General features: G+C 51.1%; 7 protein-coding genes across 7 annotated transcripts; 4 read left to right on the top strand and 3 right to left on the bottom strand.

Annotated features, from left to right (window-relative positions):
- Positions 1-361: 361 nt before the first annotated feature.
- On the bottom strand, positions 362-3,052 carry P175DRAFT_0427999 (uncharacterized protein; the record flags this gene model as incomplete). The annotated part of the gene is made up of 2 exons (XM_040893283.1): positions 362-2,369; positions 2,574-3,052. 2 exons carry the CDS (start codon positions 3,050-3,052, stop codon positions 362-364), a joined length of 2,487 nt encoding a protein of 828 aa, XP_040756438.1.
- A 1,466-nt stretch (positions 3,053-4,518) lies between these two features.
- Positions 4,519-6,852, top strand: P175DRAFT_0506576 (serine/threonine-protein kinase; the record flags this gene model as incomplete). The annotated part of the gene is made up of 4 exons (XM_040898208.1): positions 4,519-4,959; positions 5,145-5,195; positions 5,353-5,597; positions 5,676-6,852. 4 exons carry the CDS (start codon positions 4,519-4,521, stop codon positions 6,850-6,852), a joined length of 1,914 nt encoding a protein of 637 aa, XP_040756437.1.
- Positions 6,853-6,938: 86 nt separating this feature from the next.
- P175DRAFT_0528568 (uncharacterized protein) lies at positions 6,939-7,300 on the top strand (the record flags this gene model as incomplete). Its single annotated transcript, XM_040899627.1, has 2 exons — positions 6,939-7,049; positions 7,118-7,300. The coding sequence occupies 2 exons, from the start codon at positions 6,939-6,941 to the stop codon at positions 7,298-7,300; spliced, it is 294 nt and encodes a 97-aa protein (XP_040756436.1).
- A 435-nt stretch (positions 7,301-7,735) lies between these two features.
- On the bottom strand, positions 7,736-10,005 carry P175DRAFT_0451310 (putative sugar transporter; the record flags this gene model as incomplete). The annotated part of the gene is made up of 7 exons (XM_040894487.1): positions 7,736-8,376; positions 8,501-8,919; positions 8,991-9,140; positions 9,230-9,447; positions 9,512-9,524; positions 9,597-9,696; positions 9,777-10,005. The coding sequence occupies 7 exons, from the start codon at positions 10,003-10,005 to the stop codon at positions 7,781-7,783; spliced, it is 1,725 nt and encodes a 574-aa protein (XP_040756435.1). The 3' UTR covers positions 7,736-7,780.
- A 1,353-nt stretch (positions 10,006-11,358) lies between these two features.
- Positions 11,359-12,998, top strand: P175DRAFT_0430266 (MCT family MFS transporter; the record flags this gene model as incomplete). The annotated part of the gene is made up of 2 exons (XM_040893419.1): positions 11,359-12,764; positions 12,833-12,998. The coding sequence occupies 2 exons, from the start codon at positions 11,359-11,361 to the stop codon at positions 12,996-12,998; spliced, it is 1,572 nt and encodes a 523-aa protein (XP_040756434.1).
- Positions 12,999-13,670: 672 nt separating this feature from the next.
- P175DRAFT_0490112 (putative extracellular threonine rich protein) lies at positions 13,671-15,920 on the top strand (the record flags this gene model as incomplete). The annotated part of the gene is made up of 1 exon (XM_040895777.1): positions 13,671-15,920. The coding sequence occupies one exon, from the start codon at positions 13,671-13,673 to the stop codon at positions 15,918-15,920; it is 2,250 nt and encodes a 749-aa protein (XP_040756433.1).
- A 1,230-nt stretch (positions 15,921-17,150) lies between these two features.
- tcsC (putative two-component osmosensing histidine kinase (Bos1)) lies at positions 17,151-21,243 on the bottom strand (the record flags this gene model as incomplete). The annotated part of the gene is made up of 2 exons (XM_040893173.1): positions 17,151-17,177; positions 17,239-21,243. The coding sequence occupies 2 exons, from the start codon at positions 21,241-21,243 to the stop codon at positions 17,151-17,153; spliced, it is 4,032 nt and encodes a 1,343-aa protein (XP_040756432.1).
- Between the last annotated feature and the right edge of the window lie 528 nt (positions 21,244-21,771).

The raw sequence follows: 21,771 nt of genomic DNA, 5'->3' as shown, positions 1-21,771 counted from the left end.
GAGAATATTTGGTTGGAGGGTAATTAATTGGATTATTACAGCATTGTTCAAAAACCTGTTCAAGAGGAGATCACATATCAACTGGAAAAAAAAAAAAAAAAAAAGTTATATCAGGCAGGCCTTGTTAATATGATACATAGATTTCATCATCATGGTCATCATTATGGTCATCATTTCTTTTCTTGATGTGTTGCTGTTTCTCGTTCTCGTTTCCTTCGTAAAGTCGTTATAATAATAGAGTAGAACCCAGAGTTATAAAAAAAAAAAAAAAAAAAAACCAAATCGCAACGCGCAAATGCCATCAAACAAATATCGTGTCAACACATGTAGAATCTAAAATTTAAATCATTTCTCGGGATCATCATTGAATCGCCCTGCGCACTTGAGTGCTGCAGTTCACCAAGACAGCCTCGCCTATGCTTTGCTTGAGCTTTTCGCGTCGAGCTTCACGTTTTGCCTCCGCGCGTTGCTGCATAGAATTTCGCATGCGTCGCCGGAGAGATCGGAGCATGCCAGAGCGGACCCGTCGCCGCCACCACGATACTGCGGGGAACTGTCGCTGATGCAGAGAGGACTGGGAATACAGCGCTTCCGGGCTGAAGATCCGACTCTCCACCAGAGTGCTTCTGTTCGCATGACGGTAAAGCGTTGAGCCATCGGACCGCCGCGTTGCAGCTAAGTGAGGGGAAATGGGAGGCCCCTCAAACACAATCCGCTTATGAGGCATTCCCAACGAGTTGCTAATGACCTGATCGGACTGCTCAGTTTTCTGGGGCTGAGGACCCATTTCGTCCGCGGGAGATCCGCCTTCAGGAGTCTCAGGCCAGAATCGGCGCGGGCGCCAGAATGGCTGCAGTCGACCGTCGATGTCCTCTCCAGCCTTGGGGTTTTTCGCCGATGTCAGGGAAAGAGACCGCACAAAAGAGTTGAAGGACTCGGACCGAGGTCGAGCGATCCGTCCCCGTCGCTTAGACGAAGGTCTACTGGTAGCGCCATCAGTCGCGTCCGCTTTCAGAGCTAGATCCGTGTCTGGCTCATATTTCAGAGGAAGCAATATGGCAACAGGAGGAAGCGGTGGTGGTGGTCGGGGATTCCTCAATGGAGAGTCCACGTCACGCTCGCGTTGCTGTGCAGGATCGGGGGTGCGTGGTTGGGCTGGGTTGGGCTGATGATGGTCCATCAAATGCATCCTTCCTTGCAGGCTCGACTGGACTTGCGGGTCAACAAGTAGTAGAGATTCATTGTTGTGTGGAAAAATCGCCACTGTCCTAGCCTCATCAATCTCAAATGGCCCCGGCGATGACGAAGGGATGGAATACTGCGTGAACGGCCCCGACGGAGGGCGCAAATGGGTCATATCTTCCACGCCGATCAAAATCGATTGGGTTTTCGAATTTTCTGCAGCATCAAGCCTCTCTCGTCCACGCGGATTGGGAACCACAGCGGGTTGTGCGGGCTCGGGAGGTTGTTGACGTTTGGTCTCCATTTCGATGGCCAGGGTATGGCTTCGGAGACTTACAGAGGTCAGAGAGGTAGTCCCAGAATTATTCTGGCTTGTCGGAGCGGACAACGATGAGCTTCGCGGAGGAATATATGGTCGATCAAAGCTACGGCCGCGACGGTCTGCTGCTACCTGAGTCATGCTGGCAAGTGGGTCAGACAAGGTACGTTTTCTCTGACGTGGAAGATCCAGGGATCCGCGTCGGCTGTTCGGGAGCGTTGGCACATGTCGACTGGACAGACGGGAGCGGCGGGACTTGGCCGGAGCGGTGCTGGTCGAATTCGAGGTGGCCTTGAGCGACGAACGTCGCTGCGGAATTACCACCACAGGGACCACGTCCACGGCCGGCTGCGGAGCACCCAAAGTTGAGCTCCCAGAAATGGAGATGTCCGAGACGATGCTCCTGCGGTTGTTCTCGGTGATACGAGCAGCTTTGTGGATAAGGCGGTGGTGCTGCAGGTCTGAACGCGACGTAATAGATGTCCGTTCGGATCGTGTAATGGGTGAGCTCACGGAGCGCAAGGACAGTCTCTTTTCTGTATGTCGCAGAGCCCGCCTCGCTGGCCGTGGAGTAGTATCGATAATTATAGCCTCAACTGTCGAAGACGTGGTGGACACACCCGACAACCGTCGAATGTCCTCGGGCCCTGTTGGTCCCGGTCGATCATCGGGCCAGCCGATTTGCTTGCGAAATTGATCCATCGCTGAATTGTCTTGCGAATCCTGCACTTGGGTAACACGTTCTCGCAGACCCTTTCTTCCACGCGTAGGACCCTCATCATCAGGCGCACCAACATCACTTAGATCGCGAGACCGCTTAGACGCGTCGCGAATAGGTTGAATAACCCGGGGGCCTGGGCCGCAGCCGCTGGAAGCTACTTGTCTGCGGGCGATCGCGATAGGCGAATTTTCCTCGTGCCCTTGCGCATAATTTTCCGTTGAAACTTCCGAGCGGGAGCATATTCGGGGAAAATTAGGAGGCTGGGTTTTCCGGGGTGTGGTCTCCCCTGATCCGGTATCACTACGCTCCAGGCCGCCGTTCCTTGGGATAGATATCTGCGTCGTCGAGCACGATAGCGATGGTACGGAACGACGAGGTGTCTCTGTTTCTGCATCGGAAATCATTTCACAGGCTGTCTGGAACGATTCCGCCCGCGAGGACGACGAGATGTACCCAAAGTGATTCAACTCAGATCGACTCGAAGCTAGCCCTCGTGGGGGAGTAGTCTCCGGGGTCGGGGGATGTGAGGGCTTTGATGGCGTGAGCATCGCAACCACAGACGACGAGGAAGCAGCCGCTTTTTGCATTGCGGTCCCGGTCGGAGAATCGTCCTGAGCGACACCGGGAGGGGTTAAAGGAAGAACAAGCACGGTTGTAAATGAAAGACCGTCTGAAGAGGTGCCATTTTGGCCCAGGGGAGATATTTGAGCGACCTGCGCATCTGGAATGGAATTTGAGCGTCGAGGGAGCAACTTGTGGGACTTGAACAAAAGGTGATCTGGATGTTCTGGCGAGGCGGGAGACGTGCCAGCGACCTCGACCCCGGGCATTTTTTTTTTATCGAGGACGCCCGACCGCGCACCGGGAGCCTAAGCAGATGAAGCTGAGAGAGAATGCCAGCTGGGTTGATGCTGTCACAATAAAAATAATCACGAGGGTTTAATTGGGGTAAGGATCATGACACCTAAGTGGTTTCACATGAGATTGGTCCAGGATGCAAGTTGACGAAGGCAAAGAATGTGTAGTTAGTGTCTTTCTTTTTTTGTAATTCCCAAGAAAAAAAAAACCAAATTCCTTGGTTTCTTTCTTTCTTTCTTCTTCTTTTCAGGAGGGAGGGGAAATTAGGGTGTTTGGCACTGAATGGGGATTTCCAGGCGAGGCGCAAGGATGGACGACGTTGATAGGAGCAGAAGCCGTCGGTAAGGTGCATCTCACGACGCAGCAGAGACTCTTGATCCAGACCAAGGGGGCTGAAAATAGAGAAGAGGATCCAGAGAAGGTCACTGGAACGGGTTGGATCTAGAATTCCTGATGACTGAGATGAGATCCAAGATGAGGGAAGGGATCTGATCTGATGTACAGCTGAGTTCTCGACTTCTCTTGTCAGGATGAGGTATTTCGAGATGCGAGTCACGGGACCCGGACGTGATGATAATGCAAGTATTTTCCAGAAGTCCTCTTAAGTTCTTTGTCAACATTGAGATTGGATAATTCAGTAGAACGGGAGAGATACCTAGGTAGTTTACCAAGTACTTGGTAAATGCTACCATCCTACGGTTGAATAGAGGAGTTGAAGTCTTTAATTAACTAGTTATACAATTCTAGGTATCCTGAGCTGAGTCATCCTGACATCGATCAAGATGTCAACGTCATCCGTAAAAGATGACATAAAAGGAGAATTGATGATGAATTATAGAAAAGAAGAAAGAAAGACAGAAAAGAAAGGAAGGATAAAATGACGTTGATATTCCACTACCTAAGTAACTAGTTAGTAGTTAGTTATTATTGATAGATTCCTAAGCTGTAGTGATCAACTACTCCGGGTTATTCACTTATTAGGGATTCTTCTGCCCCTCATCCACTACTTTTAAAGTCTTCTCTCTGTCTTTCCCTGTCTTTCTCTGTCTTCTCCCTCTACAACTAATAAGTAGGGGAAAAAAGAAATCCGATTCCCTCTCTGACTCGACGAAGTCAGTCTCCAATTTCGTCATTTTCGGCTCTCTTAAGGGAGAGAAAAAGAAGGGAAATTTTATTCAACACTAAAAACGCCCTCCATTCATCCAGCTTCACGTCATTCCTCACTTTCCCAGCTGTCCAGCGCAAGCTTCTTCTTCTTCTTCTTCTTCTTCCTCCTTCCCTCTTGTCTCTTGACTCTCTTTCTCTCCTCTCTCTTTCTCCTACCATCATCATCATCTTCTTTCCATCCTTAATAATATACCTATCACCCTCCTCCTCTTCTTCTCCTTCTCCCTTCATTCCTTTCTTTCTCTCTCTTCCTCACTCCTCCTCCCTCACAATGAGTACAATTCAAAGTCTAAAGAATTTCATACGTCATGGCAAACAAGCCCGTTTAGTCACTCCTCATGCCGAGCCGACCACCAACATCTCGACCATCCATGCTGAGCAACAGCGTCAACCTCATGGTTCCTACCCTCCCGCCGCGGGAAATTTAGATGCCATTGACAGCAAAATGGGAAACGGCCACACTCAGCAGTCCCAGAAATCCCCCGATGTCCCCGTCAAGAGGGTCCGGGAGGCCGAAATCGAGCAGATTATCGCCGAAGAGAAAAGCACCCGGTCCAAATTGCCCAAATACCCAGGTCTGGAACGCTGGATCCTCGTCGAGAAGATGGGCGACGGTGCCTTTAGCAACGTTTACCGGGCCAAGGATACCACAGGCGAATTTGACCAGGTGGCTATCAAGGTCGTTCGAAAATATGAAATGAACAGCACACAGGTAGGATAATGACCTTTTTCTTCTTTTTTTTTTTTTTTTTTTCCTTCACTCTTTCTCTCTTCCTCCTCATCTACTACCCAAATACCCTCCATCCATCTTGGTCGTCCTCCCGCCGTTATTCTCCTGGCTCTCTCTCTCTCTCTCGCTCTCTCTATCGAGCCATTTCGCCAATGTTTTTGATCTAGTCCGACGCCCATCTGCATCCCGAGTTCAAAAGGAAACCAAAAGCTGCAGAGGTGCGCCATCTCTTTTTTAGGTCCCTTGTTCCATCCAGCCGCCAGTCTATCCCAGATCCTGTTTCGTCGCCTACAGATTCTCCTTTCTCTCTTTTTTTTTTTGTGTCCCTCAAAGAACTCCCTGGCTAGCTGATTGATCCACTGACCCGTTATGTAGCGAGCCAACATCCTGAAAGAAGTTCAGATCATGCGACAAATCGACCACCCCAACGTCGTCAAATTGATTAGCTTTTCCGAATCCCGTCAATACTACTACATCGTACTCGAACTCTGTCCTGGCGGTGAACTATTCCACCAAATCGTCCGATTGACATACTTTAGTGAAGAACTTAGTCGCCATGTCATTATTCAGGTCGCCAAGGCAATCGAATATCTACATGAAACTTCGGGTGTGGTCCATCGGTACGTCACTTCTGTGCTGCTTCTCTTATCGTTGGTGTTATCCCATTTCAATGCTAACCCATACTGGCTTTGGCTTAGCGATATCAAACCCGAGAATCTCCTTTTCTACCCTACCGAATTCATCCCCTCGAAAACCCCCAAACCGCGCCAGCCCGGCGACGAAGACAAAGTGGACGAAGGCGAATTTCTCCCTGGCAAAGGTGCCGGCGGCATTGGCATCATCAAAATCGCCGACTTTGGCCTTTCCAAGGTTATTTGGGATAGTCAGACCATGACCCCGTGCGGAACGGTTGGCTATACCGCCCCCGAAATCGTGAAAGATGAGAGATACTCCAAGAGCGTAGATATGTGGGCTTTGGGCTGCGTGCTCTATACTTTGCTCTGCGGCTTCCCTCCTTTCTACGACGAAAGTATCCAAGTCTTGACAGAAAAGGTTGCCCGCGGCCAGTACACCTTCCTGTCACCGTGGTGGGATGATATCTCCAAGTCCGCCCAGGATTTGATCTCTCATTTGCTGACCGTCGACCCCGAAAAACGATACACCATTAAGCAGTTCCTAGCGCATCCTTGGATCCGCGAGACCAACGAAGAAACACAGGCAGCCGCCGACGCTCCTCCTCTAGCAACTCCGCTAGCTTCGCGCCAACTCCGCAACCCTCAATTAGATGCCGTGGCAGCAGACTTGGCCCCTTACCCCCCTGCAAGTGCTCGCCTTTTCGACCAGCCCTCCGCCGGCTTGGACCGTCCCATGGATTTCCGGTCCCCGGGCGCGATCAACTTGCGCGAGGTGTTCGATGTTGGTTATGCCGTCCACCGGCAGGAAGAAGAGGGCAAGCGACTCAAGGCCGGGCGTGGATTCCGGGGCACCAACCCTGCCTCTGCATTCCAATCGGCACTCAATCCGCTCAATGAGGACTACGGCGATGAAGAAGAACAGATTACTTACCAGCCCATTAATGAGGCCGAGTACCCTCCCACCAAGATTCAAAAGTCTTCCCAGAACGCCGCCGAGATTGCAGCCATGGAAGCTAAAATGCGAAGTACAAATCTTGGAGTGACCAGCCATGCGGCTCAAGTGCGGCAAGCCCACCAGCCTCGTCAGCAACAGGGTTACGGGCAACACAGCGCCGCTGTTGCAGCGGCCGCGAAGCAGAGTATCGCCCGCGGCGCCCGACAACCCTTTGAACTCAGCCTCGATAACGCAACTCTGCTAGAAAGGCGCGGCAGACGGCATCAAGAGCAATCAACTGCCTAAAATTTGTTTTTTTTTTTATCTTCGGAAGTGAATCATTAGATGTTAACACTAGAATATGGGGGGAACCTGTGAAATCGACGCCAAAAATGACATCTTCTGGCGCCAGAAACGGCCTTTCCACCCATAACTTTAGAATCGCGAGCCGGTGCCTGGCGTCCGCCCTCTACCTCCCCCCTCATTCTGAACCGCCAAGCTGTGTTAGTCAATTTTCTGAGCTGACGTTGGCGCTCGACTTGCAACACTTGTTCCCACGTCTCCGGCTCAGGCGGATAAGCACCAATCCTGGACCGATCCCATGCTTTGCGAGGAAACCGAGTCAGATGGGAACATTTTCGCGGTCTTGGGTGGCTCCTCCAAACTTCACCCGAAGACGATAGGAATCGCCGTGGTTGAACGGGCGGAAGTGGGATTACCCTTGATGAATGAAAGCCTGTGGTTGGGGGAATGATACGGAAATAGATATTATATTTAATCAAATCAGGCTACGTGTGGACGGACTATCTTGTGCTGAAGATCAAAGCAATTTACATGAACTTTGAATTGTTTAACTGTGATAAGATGTCACCAAGAAAGTACTGTTCCGTTGTATCATAAATATTCGCCGTCGTATTCACCCTCGGGCCATTGTACTCGGCAGTTCATCATCAACTAACGGTTGAAGTTTTACAGACATCCGTCTACTTAAGGATCTTTTGTCAGGGAGATATTTTCACCAGAGACCATGAACTCGTGATCTCTGTATTTCTATATCTGGATGGACTTGTTGCACTTATCACCATGCAGTAAATCATGGGGGAGGGAAATATGTCAAATATATAGTTAATAACAGTAATAATACCTTGAGAAAGTGTATATATATATATATATATATATCCGAAAAAAAAAAAAAAAAAAAAAAAAAAAGAAGAGAGTTCCATCCCCCAAATAACTACAAAGTTTGCTTCCCCCTCGTCTCAATCGGAAGCAAACACATGGCAAGAAACGCCGCCAGGATCAAGCCGCCAGAGGCATAGATCGGGGCATCGGGGTTACCACCACCACCACCACCACTACTGTAGACCGCGACAATCGGCGCACACAGCCCCGCGATGCGATTCAAACACCCCGCGATCCCGGTGCCCGTGCCGCGGTTCGGGGCGGGGAAGACCTCCGGGGTATAAGCGTAGAGGACGCCGTACATGACGTTCTGGAAGAAGGCCTCGAGACAGGTGCAGAGCAGCTGGACGCGGGGGTCCGCCGGGGAGGCGGCCGTGAAGCCGAAGAGCAGCACGCCGGTGGCCAGGGTCGCGAGGGCCAGGGTGCCCTTGCGGCCGCCGAGGGGCCGGTTGAGGTCGACGGTGTAGCGGGCGAGCAGGGGGCCCGGGACGCCGACGGCCGCGGCGATGGCGTAGTTGCGGTACACGGTTGAGGCGGGCTGCTGCGGCGAGGTTGAGCCGCCGGCGTTCTTGAGGTACTGGGGGAGGAAGGCGTTGAAGAGGGGGTAGCCCATTCCGATGGTGGTCCAGCAGAACCAGAGGATCGTTGCTGTTGGGGGGGGGGGGGGGGGAAGAGGAGAGGAGAGGTTAGGCCTAGGCTGATACTACCCGGAAGGAACTAGATAGATAGATAGATAGATAACTTAAGTAGGTCAGGAAAGAGACAGACATACTGGTGAGAGCGAGCTTCTTGGTTGCGAAGAGAGGCCGCACGCGCTCCAGAGAGAACTTGGCGAGGTGTCTCGACACTCTTTCCGTGGCGTTCAGCGGTTGATGATGATGATGATGATCGTGGGATTCCTCGGGATACCCGCCGATTTCGTTCAGGATTTCCGCCGTGAGCCACGTCTGGGTCTTGTTCTTGCAGGCGATCCCGTAGACCGCGGCGATGGCTTCGTCCTGGCGTCCGCGGGAAAGCAGGAACTTGGGCGATTCGTACAGATGGAAGAGGAAGAATCGGCAGATGAACATGGCAAGGGTCAGCGCGCCGAGCGTGAGCACGAGATATCTCCAGCCCATGTTTTGTTCTCTCGTGCATGGTCCCTCGGATGATGCGCAGGTGTAGTTGGGGATGAAGGCCCATGCCAACAAACTCCACACAATGTTAGATTTCCAAGATCCACTGGAGGGAAAGGCGACAAGCTGTGGAGATGTCAAACTCACCTAGCAATCAGATTACCCACTGGCCACCATACAGAAAGCATGGTCAAGAGGCTTCCCGACGCAAAAGGCAGAAACTCGAGGAAGAGAGCTCCATCCACGGGGAGGTTTCCACCGACTCCAAGACCCAGACAGGCATACAATGCACAAGTACTGCAAATGTGTTGTTTAGCAAGTCAGGCTATATACGGAGCATATAAGTAGTAGGCCAAAGAAAAAAAAAAAAAAAAAAAGAAACGCACCCGATCCAATTAGGGCTACCGCCAGCGGCCAGGCCAAATACACCGCAGATGAATAGAGTCAAGTTGAACGCTGGACGACGGCCGATGATATCGGAAGCAATCCCCCAGAATGAGGCCCCGATGCAAAGGCCCAAGAACAAGGCACAGGTGGTGAAACGAACCTGGGAATCCGAGACCCCAAATTCGAGCGACAGTTGGGGCAATGTGAGCGCCACACCCTATGTATGCGAAATTAGTACTAGCATTAGCATACTCGACGCTCGGGAATCAGCTGAATCGTACCTGCAGCCATAGACTACGTGTTCCCTTCGGATTAGCCCACGATTTCAAAATGGAAGACAAATCCATCCACGGTTCAACAACATACTTGTCTGCTAACCAGCCGAATCCGCAGAGAGCAAACAGCTCCCACTGGTAACGGCCCATGCCGATATCCTGAATCGCTCTGTTGATCACCTTCGCTTTGCCTGATCTCCAATCAGCAGCTCTCTACCTATTTGGGATTAAATAGAATCTCAGCGTTTGCATCAGGGGAACCATGGCATACGGTCATAGGCACTATCGTGGCCAGAGGCAGCAATATCCGACTCCACCTCGACACGCAGAGTTTCTAGGGTTAGATGGCCATGTTGGCTGTTACCGCCAGTCTTCTCATCGGCGGGTACTCTCTTTTCTAGCGCGGGATGTAAGGGCGCCGGCACATTAGAGAGGGGCACGACGACTCCGGATAAATCTTGATGCTCATTTTTGTGGAAGGGGTTGATTCCGAACGGCATCCTGAGCTGCTCGGGCTGACTTCAGGGCAAATTCTAGGAGAGGTTGAGTGTGTCCAGGGCGAGATGGCGAGGATATGCGATGTTAAAGAATGCGGGGGGTGGGGGGGGGGGGGTTTCACAGAGGTAATTGGGATGGCATATATAGTAGAGGAAAGAAAAAAAAAAAAAACAAAAATTATAATACAGACTACTAGGTAGCACTACCACACCAGGATGCGTCGGATGAGTCCACTTTGTTCGACACTCCCTCATTTGAACAGTGAAGGTATTTGAGCGTGGGAGACGATGATGGACTCTTAGGGTTCGTTCAGTTCATTTCAGTTTGGGAATTTGATATGGGATATGAGCTTCGAAGTCCCTGTGCGTTCAACCCCCAAATCCAATCTGATAACTTTCTACTTCCAACTAGAATGGAAAATATGAAAAATATGAAAATACTCCAGAATGTTAATCCGTATTCTGAAGGGGTTCCAACGACAGACCCCAATGCGGGTCATTGCGGTCCAACGACCAGCCGGAAACGATTTCTGCGCACCAAAGATTCTTCCTTGATTGGTCTTGGGTTGCAATTCTTAAGACATCTAAACTTGGCAGAGAGAGAAACCAGAGAGAGAGAAACCAGAGAGAGATCAGGGATGATTCAACGAGTTCACAGAGGGCTATTCGGATATTGATCTGTGGAATCCTTGACCAGCACACTAAGAAATAAGATCCGAATAGTCCTAAGCCAGGATGAAAAGCAAAGAGCATTAAAAGAGTAACTATAGAATGTAATCTAATAAGATTCCTAACTTCAGACAGGAGAGAGGGGGGGGGGTTACTTTGAGCTTCCGCATCCGGTCTACAGCAGTTGCAAACTTATACGGTCGATCCAAATGATCGTTAGATAATACCTACTACTTAGTTTAATATGGGAGAAATAACACATTATTATCTTCCGTACTTGTAGTCTTTAAGATATTTGACCAGAAGGGTTGAATGAATGTACATATACTCCGTAGTCCAATGACCTTCCTGATCCCGTCTAGTGCCAGAGCTGCTCCCACTCCATCCTCACCGCACACAAGCAACTCAAGCGAACACAAATCGAATTTCTTCTAGTTAACTAACGGTCGATGAATTACCAATCAAATTCTCTCTACTAGGATCCTAGACCCGAGAACGCATCCCCTCGGAATCCAAGTCCAAAAGAACGTGGCGTCCTTGTTTCCCACTGAGCCTCTAAAGTCCGTGTTGTAGGTGCGATCCCATCTCCTCGTTCATCAATGCTTGAGGCGAGAAGGCGTGGGAGAGAGAGATCGATGTTTGTGGAGGAGGGAAACAAGGTCAACCGCGGTCCAGCGTTATACTAACATGCCTCCAAACCTCAGACCTCTTTCTGACGACGTCCCTCCCGGGAACAAAGAGCAACATGGATCAAAGAAGGCTCCTTCCCCGCTTGTCTCCGTCTGTACTACGCCCATTCCGTCACCAGAGGAGCAAAGCCAGAATAGGGTCGATGAGAAAAGCACCCTTGATGGTGCAGATCCTAACTGCGGGGTGGTTTATATCAACCCCGACTTGTCGCTAATACACGACCCCAGCCTACCACATGAGGCCCAACCACCACTTGAACAAAGTCTTTACCGACCTTCATCTGGAGAGCCTCCGTCCCATGACTCGGTTCACCGAGTCCCTGTCAGTCGTGTGACAACCGATGCCGACGGAAACACCTATCCCGAAGGAGGACTCGAAGCATGGCTCGTGGTACTAGGAAGCTTTATGGGGCTTTTCGCCTCGCTGGGCCTGATAAACACCATTGGCTCTTTTCAAGCATACCTCCAGACCAATCAATTAAAGAACTACAGCTCTGGAAGTATAGCATGGATCTTTGGGATATTCGCCTTCCTCACTTTCTTTGGTGGGGTCCAAATCGGTCCTGTTTTTGACGCCAAAGGACCTCGACTTCTGGTTCTTATGGGCTCCGCCTTGGTAATGGTTATGGTAATTACCCTGGGATTTTGCACCCAGTACTGGCACTTTATTCTTTCAATTGGCATCGCTGGAGGCCTCGGGACGTCCTTAATCTTCACCCCCGCCATATCCGCTGTTGGCCACTTTTTCAACGCAAGACGTGGAGTCGCAACCGGCGTGGCGGCCACAGGTGGCTCCATGGGAGGTATTGCTTTCCCGCTCATTCTGGAGACCTTGTTCCCGAGGCTTGGGTGGGCATGGGCAACTCGAGTGGTTGCGCTGGTCTGCTTGGTTTCTCTCATCATCTCCTGCTTGTTGATCAAGTCGCGTCTGCCGAAAAAGCCTGCCTCCAAGGAGAATGTACTTCCCGATTTTCGAATCTTCCGAGACCCTGGGTTCGCTTTGACTACGGCTGGTATTTTCTTCATTGAGTGGGGTCTATTTATCCCCGTTAGCTACATCTCAACCTATGCCCTAGCCCATGGCGCCTCCGAAAAGCTATCTTATCAAGTGTTAGCCTTTCTTAACGTGGGCTCGGTCCTAGGAAGAGCAATTGCGGGATTCATCGCAGACTACGTAGGTCGATTCAATGCCCTCATCGCGACAGTAGCCCTCTGTCTTGTCTGCAACACGTGCCTTTGGCTTCCAGCCGGTAGCAGCCTCCCTGTTATCATCGTATATTGTGTCTTATTCGGGTTTGCAAGCGGAAGCAACATCAGTCTCACCCCAGTTTGCATCTCCCAGCTCTGCAAAATCGAGAACTACGGGAGATATTATGCCACAGCATATACCATTGTAAGCTTTGGGTATGTTGAGAATCTTCCTTTGCTGTTTACTACCATGCCATTCATAGCTAACCTGTGTCACGTTGTAGCACATTGACCGGCATGCCGATTGCAGGCGACATCCTCTCCCGCTGCAATGGAAATTACTGGGGCCTCATTACCTTTACAATCTGCTGCTATGCTGTCGGTCTTGTCTGCGTGACCTCCGCAAAGCTGGTCCACGTTGGCTGGCGCCGACCCTGGGTTGTTTACTAAAGCAGCATGGTATCGACTTTTCTCTAAACCATTTGGAATTCGTCCTTGATTACCATAATCCGGGCCTCATTCCGACTGTTGGGAACCCCCTCGCCAAAAAGTCAGACCTTAATTTTACGCAAAAGCCCAACCATTGACGAACCCTAAAACTCTACAGTTATAATTTCGGGAGCATTTTCAACGTCCGGTTGCAGGTGAGCTGGAGTGGAGTCAGTGAATAACCCAGATATATCACTTGCTCAAGAACAAATTAGATTAATATTAATTCATTCTGGAAGCTTGCCCTACACTTGATCATGCCTTATTGTTGGCAGTTCAACATCAATGAAATGTATGCCAGGCTCGGAGACCCGTCCCGACCTCACGTCTCGGAACTGACTCGCAGTTCGTATATTCCAGCAATTTATCGTCACGATGATGATGCACAAAAGTAACAGTATCCCTTTTCCGACGGGTCCAGATCACGAACCCGAAATTCCTAGAAGATCTCTTCGATATCAAAGTTTTCGCTTCGAAACTTGCACCTTGATGACATATATAAGCCCTCACTCACTAAGGGGTACATATACCGTTCCCTCATCTCTATTTGGCATCCATGAATCATTTCCCCCTAACTGTCTGGATGCTTTCCATTAAGCCTGTTATCCTTGACAGAAGCAACCAACATACATGATGCTTCCCTTTCATAATCTCTTCGCCCTCATCGTTACCTTATGGGCGATTCTACGCCAAGCAGAGGCTATCCCTCAATATCCGCGAGGGCAGAAACCAACAGAGACCACCGTTTCCACACCAGAGATTCCCCCATCTAGTGTACCCCCAGCCGGACCACCAGAGTCGTCGCCGTCTCTCAGCCCACCTGGTGTCCCACCTGGTGTCCCTCCTGGTGTCACAACCGGCGTGCCTCCTGGTGTTACCCCCGGTGTCCCGACTGGCGTTCCCCCTGGTGTATCTCCTGGCGTTCCAACCCCTGGTGTCCCAACTGGCGTGCCTCCTGGTGTATCTCCTGGCATCCCGACTGGGGTTCCACCTGGCGTCCCAACCCCCGGTGTCCCAACTGGCGTGCCTCCTGGTGTATCTCCCGGTGTCCCGACTGGCACTCCCCCCCATGTCTCTCCTGGTGTCCCGACTGGCGTTCCACCTGGCGTCCCAACCCCCGGTGTCCCAACTGGCGTGCCTCCTGGTGTATCTCCCGGTGTCCCGACTGGCGTTCCACCTGGCGTCCCAACCCCCGGTGTCCCAACTGGCGTGCCTCCTGGTGTATCTCCCGGTGTCCCAACTGGCACTCCCCCCCATGTATCTCCCGGTGTCCCGACTGGCACTCCCCCCCATGTCTCTCCCGGTGTCCCAACTGGCGTGCCTCCTGGCGTATCTCCCGGTGTCCCGACTGGCACTCCCCCCCATGTCTCTCCTGGTGTCCCAACTGGCGTGCCTCCTGGTGTATCTCCCGGTGTCCCGACTGGCACTCCCCCCCATGTATCTCCCGGTGTCCCGACTGGCACTCCCCCCCATGTATCTCCCGGTGTCCCGACTGGCACTCCCCCCCATGTCTCTCCCGGTGTCCCAACTGGCGTGCCTCCTGGCGTATCTCCCGGTGTCCCGACTGGCACTCCCCCCCATGTCTCTCCCGGTGTCCCAACTGGCGTTCCACCTGGTGTCCCTCCCATTCATACCACGATTTGCCCCCCATGTCCCCCTGAGCAAACGATCACGAGTACCATTACTGTCACTATATGTCCTACGGTACCTGGTGGTGGCGGTGGTGCTCCTGGAGGGGGAATTCCTAGCGGCCCTGGCGGTACTCCTGGTGGAGGGGTTCCCGGAGGCGGAGGCCCAGCAGGACCAAGCGGACCAAGCGGTACTCCAGGTGTCCCTGGTGGTGGTGGACCCTCTGGACCTGGTGGAGGAGGTCCAGGCGGTGCAGGGGGCCCAGGTGGCGGAGGTGGTCCAGGCGGAGCTGGTGGTCAGCCTGGTGGTGGTCAGCCTGGTGCAGGCGGTCCAGGCGGTGCAGGCGGTCCAGGTGGCGGAGGTGGTCCAGGCGGAGCTGGTGGTCAGCCTGGTGCAGGAGGTCCAGGCGGTGCAGGGGGTCCAGGTGGCGGAGGTGGTCCAGGCGGAGCTGGTGGTCAGCCTGGTGGTGGTCAGCCTGGTGCAGGCGGTCCAGGCGGTGCAGGGGGTCCAGGTGGCGGAGGTGGTCCAGGCGGAGCTGGTGGTCAGCCCGGTGGTGGAGGACCAGGTATTCCACCCGGATGCCCATCTCCATCACAACCTGGCGGACCTGGACAACCCGGCGGACCTGGGCAGCCTGGTGGACCTGGACAACCTGGAGGAGGAGGAGCCGGTCCATGCATTCCCGGTGGAGGAGGAGCAGGTGGTGGAGGCCCAGGGGGTGGAGGAGGCGGCGGAGGCGGCGGTGGTGGTGGAGGGGGGGGAGGAGGAGGTGGTGGCATTCCACCCGGATGTCCCACAGTCCTATCACCACCAACAGGAGCGGGTGGAGCGCCAGGGCCAAGCCCAACACCTGGACGACCTGGCGGTGGTGGCGGAGGGGGACCAACACTATCACCACCAGCAACAACGCCCTCCCGCCCAACGCCTGGTACGACTACCCATCCTGTCCCACCACCCGCTTCACCTTCTACCCCCAGCTTCACGCGCACACACACCCGGCCCACAAAAACAGCAACCGAAACAGAAGCTGAAACACCGCAGCCAACCACCGAAGTCCCTCCAGGCGAAACGTCCCCTATCGTCACCCAAGGAAGTGAACCCCCTGGACCTGAGACAACAGAGCATCCCACGCCAATTGAACGTACTCATACTCATGAGCAAGGGAAGCGAGACGCTGGAGGGTTTTGGGGGTTCAATATTCCCATGAATACTGATAGGGTTTATCCTCCCCCTTCACCTATTGTTCGGGGATAAAAATCTGTCTATTTCCCCCCCCCTAACCCCTCTCTTCCCCACGATGTGGATTTCTTTGGTCTTGACATTGACATTGACCTTGGCCACCTTGATTTTTGCTATTCGCGAGCGGCCTTGAGAGGGGACATATAGTATATTCATGTCATGTCATGTCATTTTTTTTTTTTTTTTTTTTTTTGGTTGTTGAATTAATTTTTGTTGCCTTTTCCTGAGAAGGAGCAGGTGGAGATTGAAAGGAAGAAACAAAATGATTAAAGAGGAAGGAGAGGAGAGTGTCCGGAGACGTATTTTTTTTACTTATTATTATAAGGTAGTAGTAATCTATAGATTGGTTTTTGTTTTTATAAAGTGAAGTAATTTTAGTCACAACTTGAGAGAATATGAGATTCTGGATATCGGCCGTAATCGAGGAGATAATGAAAAGAGAGAGAGATCAGATGAAGATGGAAGAACAACCGACTTGACGTTTTCCAGACTCCAACCCAAAAGGGTCATCTGCTAATATGATTATGCGAAAGATTAAATACAATACAGATAGAAATCGAAAGAAGGGTGTTTGCGATCAAGTCTCAGCAATGACGAGCGTTATAATAAACGGAGAAAGGAAGTTTAGTTTGAATATAAAAGATAAAAAGATAAAAAGGGAAAAAATCAGGAGCAAATAGATGGATGGAACATATGCGAGAGACGTCGATCTGCAAGTGTCGGCAACTTTTTGTCCCGAAAGGATGCTTGCTCCTTTGGCTGTTGCTGAGATTTCGCCCTTCCCCTTCTCTTGATTTCATGCTGTAAGCTTATTCAAAGAAAGATTGCCCGCCAATGTTTCATGCGCCAAACACCTTACACCAGAAGTACCTGGCACAGCAAGTAACAGCCGAAATCACAAATATACTATGGAACAGATCACGATAGACTGTCGAAAATGATACCAGCGACAACATATGCAAAACAAAGAGTAATTGACCGAGAGTCGAGGCGGAGGGAGGTGAAGTGATGATGGAATGGTAGGGTGAGAGTTGATGAGGAAGTCTCCTTTCTGTAGGGGAAAAAAAAAAAAAAAAAAAAATTCAAGGTACGAAAAGGGCGTGAGAGGACAGTACAACGTGTCATAAAACCCAAAATGAGTTCCTTATGGGTGCGAAAATAGAAGGGGTATATAGGGCCTGGAAAGAAACAACTCGTCAAGTTCAAGAGAAAAAGGTGAAAAAAAGATGTCTTAAACCCATCATCTCACGAGCTATTAGACCGCAGCAAGGCCTACCGACAAAATTAGAACCAAGGAAACATTTTCCTCTCGAGGGGGTTATTATTATCTTACCCTCTCCATCGCAAGGTTCTCGCCTTTTTCGGTGCTTGGGCTTGACAGGTTCCCGCGGTGTATGGCGCTGGATGATGTGATGGATCGAGTTTCCATGTTCGGACGCTGTGCCTTGCCATCCGGTCCCGTGTGAACTGCGTGCATTTCCCCGCTACTCGAGATTCTAGACTCCTTGCTCTTCTCCAAAAGCGAACCGCCAAGAGTGGCACATTTCAGAATGGTTTGCATCATCTGGTTCTGCTTCAGAGGTTTCGATAGGTACTCGTCCATCTGGGCTTGTATACACTTCTCGCGGTCACCTAACATAGCATGGGCAGTGAGGGCAATAATTGGTGTTCGGCTCAGACCATTCTCTTTCTCATACTCTCGGATCTTACCAGTGGCTTCGAAACCACCCATCACCGGCATTTGTACATCCATGAGGATAACATCATAACGACGTTGCTTCACGGCTTCCACAGCTTCCAGCCCATTGCTCACAACAGAAACATTATGGTTATGCTTCTCCAGGATCTTCACGGCGAGTTTCTGGTTAACGTCGTTGTCCTCGGCGAGAAGGATGTCAAATGAGCGAGAATGATCCGTAGTGATTGGCGTAGAGCGGCCCTCAAGAGCCGGGAGCATTCCGTTGCCCAAATCAATCGGTTGACAGGGTGTCGTCATATAGGAACTGATTCCAAGGTCGAGTGCGGACTTTAAGCTAACACAGACCAATGGGCAGACCAGAACGATAGGAACATATTTAAAGTCATCAAAGGTTCGGAGTAATCGAGCGGTAGATACCGAGTCGACGATGATAACATCGTAGGCGTGGCCGGACTCCTTTCCGGAAGGGTCTTGGATTTCTGGTGGGGGGACATGGTCCTCATTCTCAACGACCAGCGGTTCCAGTTCAATCTCTTTGAGCATCTTCAAGACATTCTCTGCCTCACCAGCGTTCTCTCCCTTGTCAATGAAAAGAACACGGTGGTTCTTGTACGGCAGAAGCTGAGATGCAATGACATTCAAAGATTGGTCCGCAAGCTTCACCACACAAGTGAAGTGGAATGTGCTGCCATGGCCATACTCGGAAGTGACCCAGACATCACCACCCATCAAGTTCACAAGACGCTTCGAAATAGAAAGACCAAGGCCTGTACCACCGAATCTGCGCGTGGTTGATCCATCGGCTTGTTGGAAGGTGTCGAAAATCAAATCAAGCTTATCTTCCTCGATACCGATACCGGTATCGGATACGGAGAACTCAAAGGCGTATTCATTCGCAGCACATTGCTCACGGTCCGATTTACAGATCGTCAACTTGACCTCACCATGTTCGGTAAACTTGATGGCGTTGCCGACCAAGTTCAAGATAATCTGTCGCAGACGGAAGGGATCACCGATGACATAGTCGGGAACGGTATTGTCGACCTGGTATGTCAGGCTGAGGAATTTCTCGTTGGCCTTTACCGCTAATGTCTTGAGAGCATTGAAAACAGTGCCGCGCACCGTGAAGGGGATACTTTCGATGACCATTCGGTTGGCTTCAATCTTCGAAATATCCAGAATATCGTCAATGATCGTTAGCAGACTGTTCGCCAAGTTGTGCACGACGTTCAACATCTCTCGAGTATAAGGCTTGAGGTCATCGGTGTCCAAAGTCAACTGTGTCATGCCGATAATACCGTTCATAGGAGTTCGAATTTCGTGACTCATGTTGGCCAGGAACTCGGACTTGGTGCGGTTCGCCAACTCGGCGGCCTCCCTGGCAGCAGTGTTTCGCTGAATACTATCACGGAGGTTCGACACCATCTTATTGATCTTCCGCTTCAATTCGTCCATCTCACCGGAGGCGTTAACGGTGATGAGTTTCGTGAAATCACCATCAGTTGCCGCGTCTGTAATTTCACCAAAAGCGCGCACCTGCGATGTCAAGTTTTCTGCCATGGTATTGACGTCCTCCGTAATCTCCTTCCAAGTTCCAGCGATGCCTTCTACATTGGCCTGGCCACCCATCTTGCCATCGACGCCGACATCCCGTGCGACCTTCTTCAGTTCCGTTGCAAATTTAGCGAGTCGGTCCACCATGTGATTGATTGTGACCTTAAGGGTGAGAATCTCTCCCTGGGCATGCACTTCAATCTTCTTGCTCAAGTCACCCTTGGCAATAGCTTGGGTGACGTCCGAGATACTTCGGACTTGGGATGTCAAATTCTGGGCCATAGTGTTCACATTGTCGGTGAGATCCTTCCACTTTCCTTCCACGTTGTCTACCTTGGCTTGACCACCCAGAGTACCATCAGTTCCGACCTCTCTGGCGACCTTGCTGACTTCAAACGCGAAAGTATTCAGTCGGTCCACCATACCGTTGATGGTGCTCTTAAGATCCAAAATCTCACCCTGGACGTTCGCGGTGACTTTCTTGGTCAAATCGCCTTTAGCGACGGCGGTGGTAACGTCCGCAATTTCTCTGACTTGGGTGGTCAGGTTGTTAGCCATGCGGTTGACATTCTCGGTCAAATCCTTCCATGTGCCTTCCACATCATTCACAGTCGCTTGACCTCCGAGTACACCATCCGTACCGACTTCCTTGGCAATCTTTGTGACTTCCTGGGCGAATTGGCGGAGTTGGTCAACCATAGAATTGATGATATTCTTCAGTTCTGCGATTTCTCCTTTGCAGTTTGCCTGGACCTTCTGGGTCAGGTCACCCTTGGCGACGGCTTTGGTGACGGTCGCAATATCTCGCACTTGGGTTGTCAAATTATTCGCCATAGCGTTCACATTAACCGTAAGTTCATTCCACATGCCCTGGACACCTTCAATCTGAGCCTGACCCCCAAGAACACCCTCCGTACCGACATCACGCGCGACACGGGTGACCTCGGTTGCAAATGTACGAAGTTGGTCCACCATGGTATTGATAGTCTGCTGGAGCTCAAGAATTTCACCTTGGGCCCGACTCTCGATCTTTTGGCTAAGATCACCATGGGCGACCGCGGTAGTAACCGCCGCGATTTCACGCACTTGATCGGTCAGATTCTTGGCCATGATGTTGACGTTCTCCGTCAGTTCTTTCCAGATACCATGGACCCCTGTGATCTGGGCTTGGCCACCAAGAATACCTTCGGTTCCGACCTCACGAGCGACACGCGACACCTCGCTACCAAAAACCTGTAGTTGGTCCATCATGGTGTTGATTGTTCGCTTGAAAGTAGCGATTTCGGGGTCCATCTCCAAGGGATGGATTTGCACTTTCATGGACAAGTCTCCATTTGCGACCTGGGTGATAATGCCCCCGATTTCTCGTAAAGCCTTCTGGAACGCTTCGTTGGCTTGCTGGTGTTTGCGCAGCTCTCGTTCAAGGAGCACCACATCCTCATTCTCAACCTTTGTCAGGGCCCGTCGCGTTTGCTCTTCCTGTTGTTGTAACTCTTCACGGACCTGGGTTATGATATCCTTCTGAAAACTTATTTCCTCCGCCTGTTTCTGTACATGATTCCGTAGATAGCTGATATCTTCCTCGCGTACCAATCGTGTCCTTGATCCGGCATCCTCGTCATCGCTTTCCTCATCCTCACTATCGTCGATGTCGCGCTCTCCCGGTTTGGAAGCCTTGTTTCCGTGATGGGTTTTCCGGCCGGAGTTTTGTTGCTGCAAGGTGCAAGAAGAGTCAGAAGCGTTATCGGGTGACACACGAGAAAGACCAAAAGACGACAAAACATCATGTTCTCTCCCGTTGGAGGCGAGAGAGTACTCAGAAAACTGAACTGGGGTTCCGAGGGATGCTTTATTACTGACAGATTGGACTTCTAGCCGATGAACCCGACGGACCAAGGCTTCTAACTCATTTTCGAAGGCGACCTTGGCTACACTGGGCTCTCCGGGAAGTTTTCCGAGTTTCGCGTCGTAGCCATTTGCGGAGAAGTTGAAGTCGAAGGAGGGAGATCCGGATGAAGGGGCATCTCTCGCAAGACCTTGGAGGATGGCAGTAGCAGCCGCGAGGGTATCATCCGCGCAAGCCATTTTGCCCTGGACGATTTAATCAAAATCAGACATAAGCATGGATGGTCGTAAAATAATTCTGGTTTTTTTTTCCTTTCCCGGCCTAATTTATCTGGAAAGAAAAGGAGAGGGGAAATTAGGTAACCGACGAGAATCGATTCATGGAACCCGGGGTGTCACGCAGGAAGAGCAAGGCAAAAAATATGGGGGAGTGGATAAAAGAGCCTATTGAAAGTATCGGGTATAAAAGAATAGGATAGAAAGCAGAAATCAAGAAACCCGGGGAGGCAGTAATTGGAGATAGGAAAAGACGAGGAGAGAAGAGAGAAGAGGGTACGGAGGCCAGGGAACTAGGGGATGTTTTAAAAGGCGCGGGAAAGGAAAGAAAAGAAAAGAAAAGAAAAAAGATGGGGAAAGAGGAGAAGAAAAGTGAACTAACTTACTGACGGGAAGCCGTGTTACTGACACGAATGATCGAGTGAATTGGCTAGGACGACATGGGGCGAATCTTGGGGAAGAGAGAGAGATAGGCCAATGTGAGAAGGATGA

The sequence above is a fragment of the Aspergillus ochraceoroseus genome (assembly GCF_002846915.1).
Source record: "Aspergillus ochraceoroseus IBT 24754 chromosome Unknown P175scaffold_1, whole genome shotgun sequence".
NCBI lineage: Eukaryota > Fungi > Ascomycota > Eurotiomycetes > Eurotiales > Aspergillaceae > Aspergillus > Aspergillus ochraceoroseus.
The sequence above is the reverse complement of the archived record's forward strand: the minus strand, read 5'-3'. Positions and strand labels throughout refer to the sequence as shown.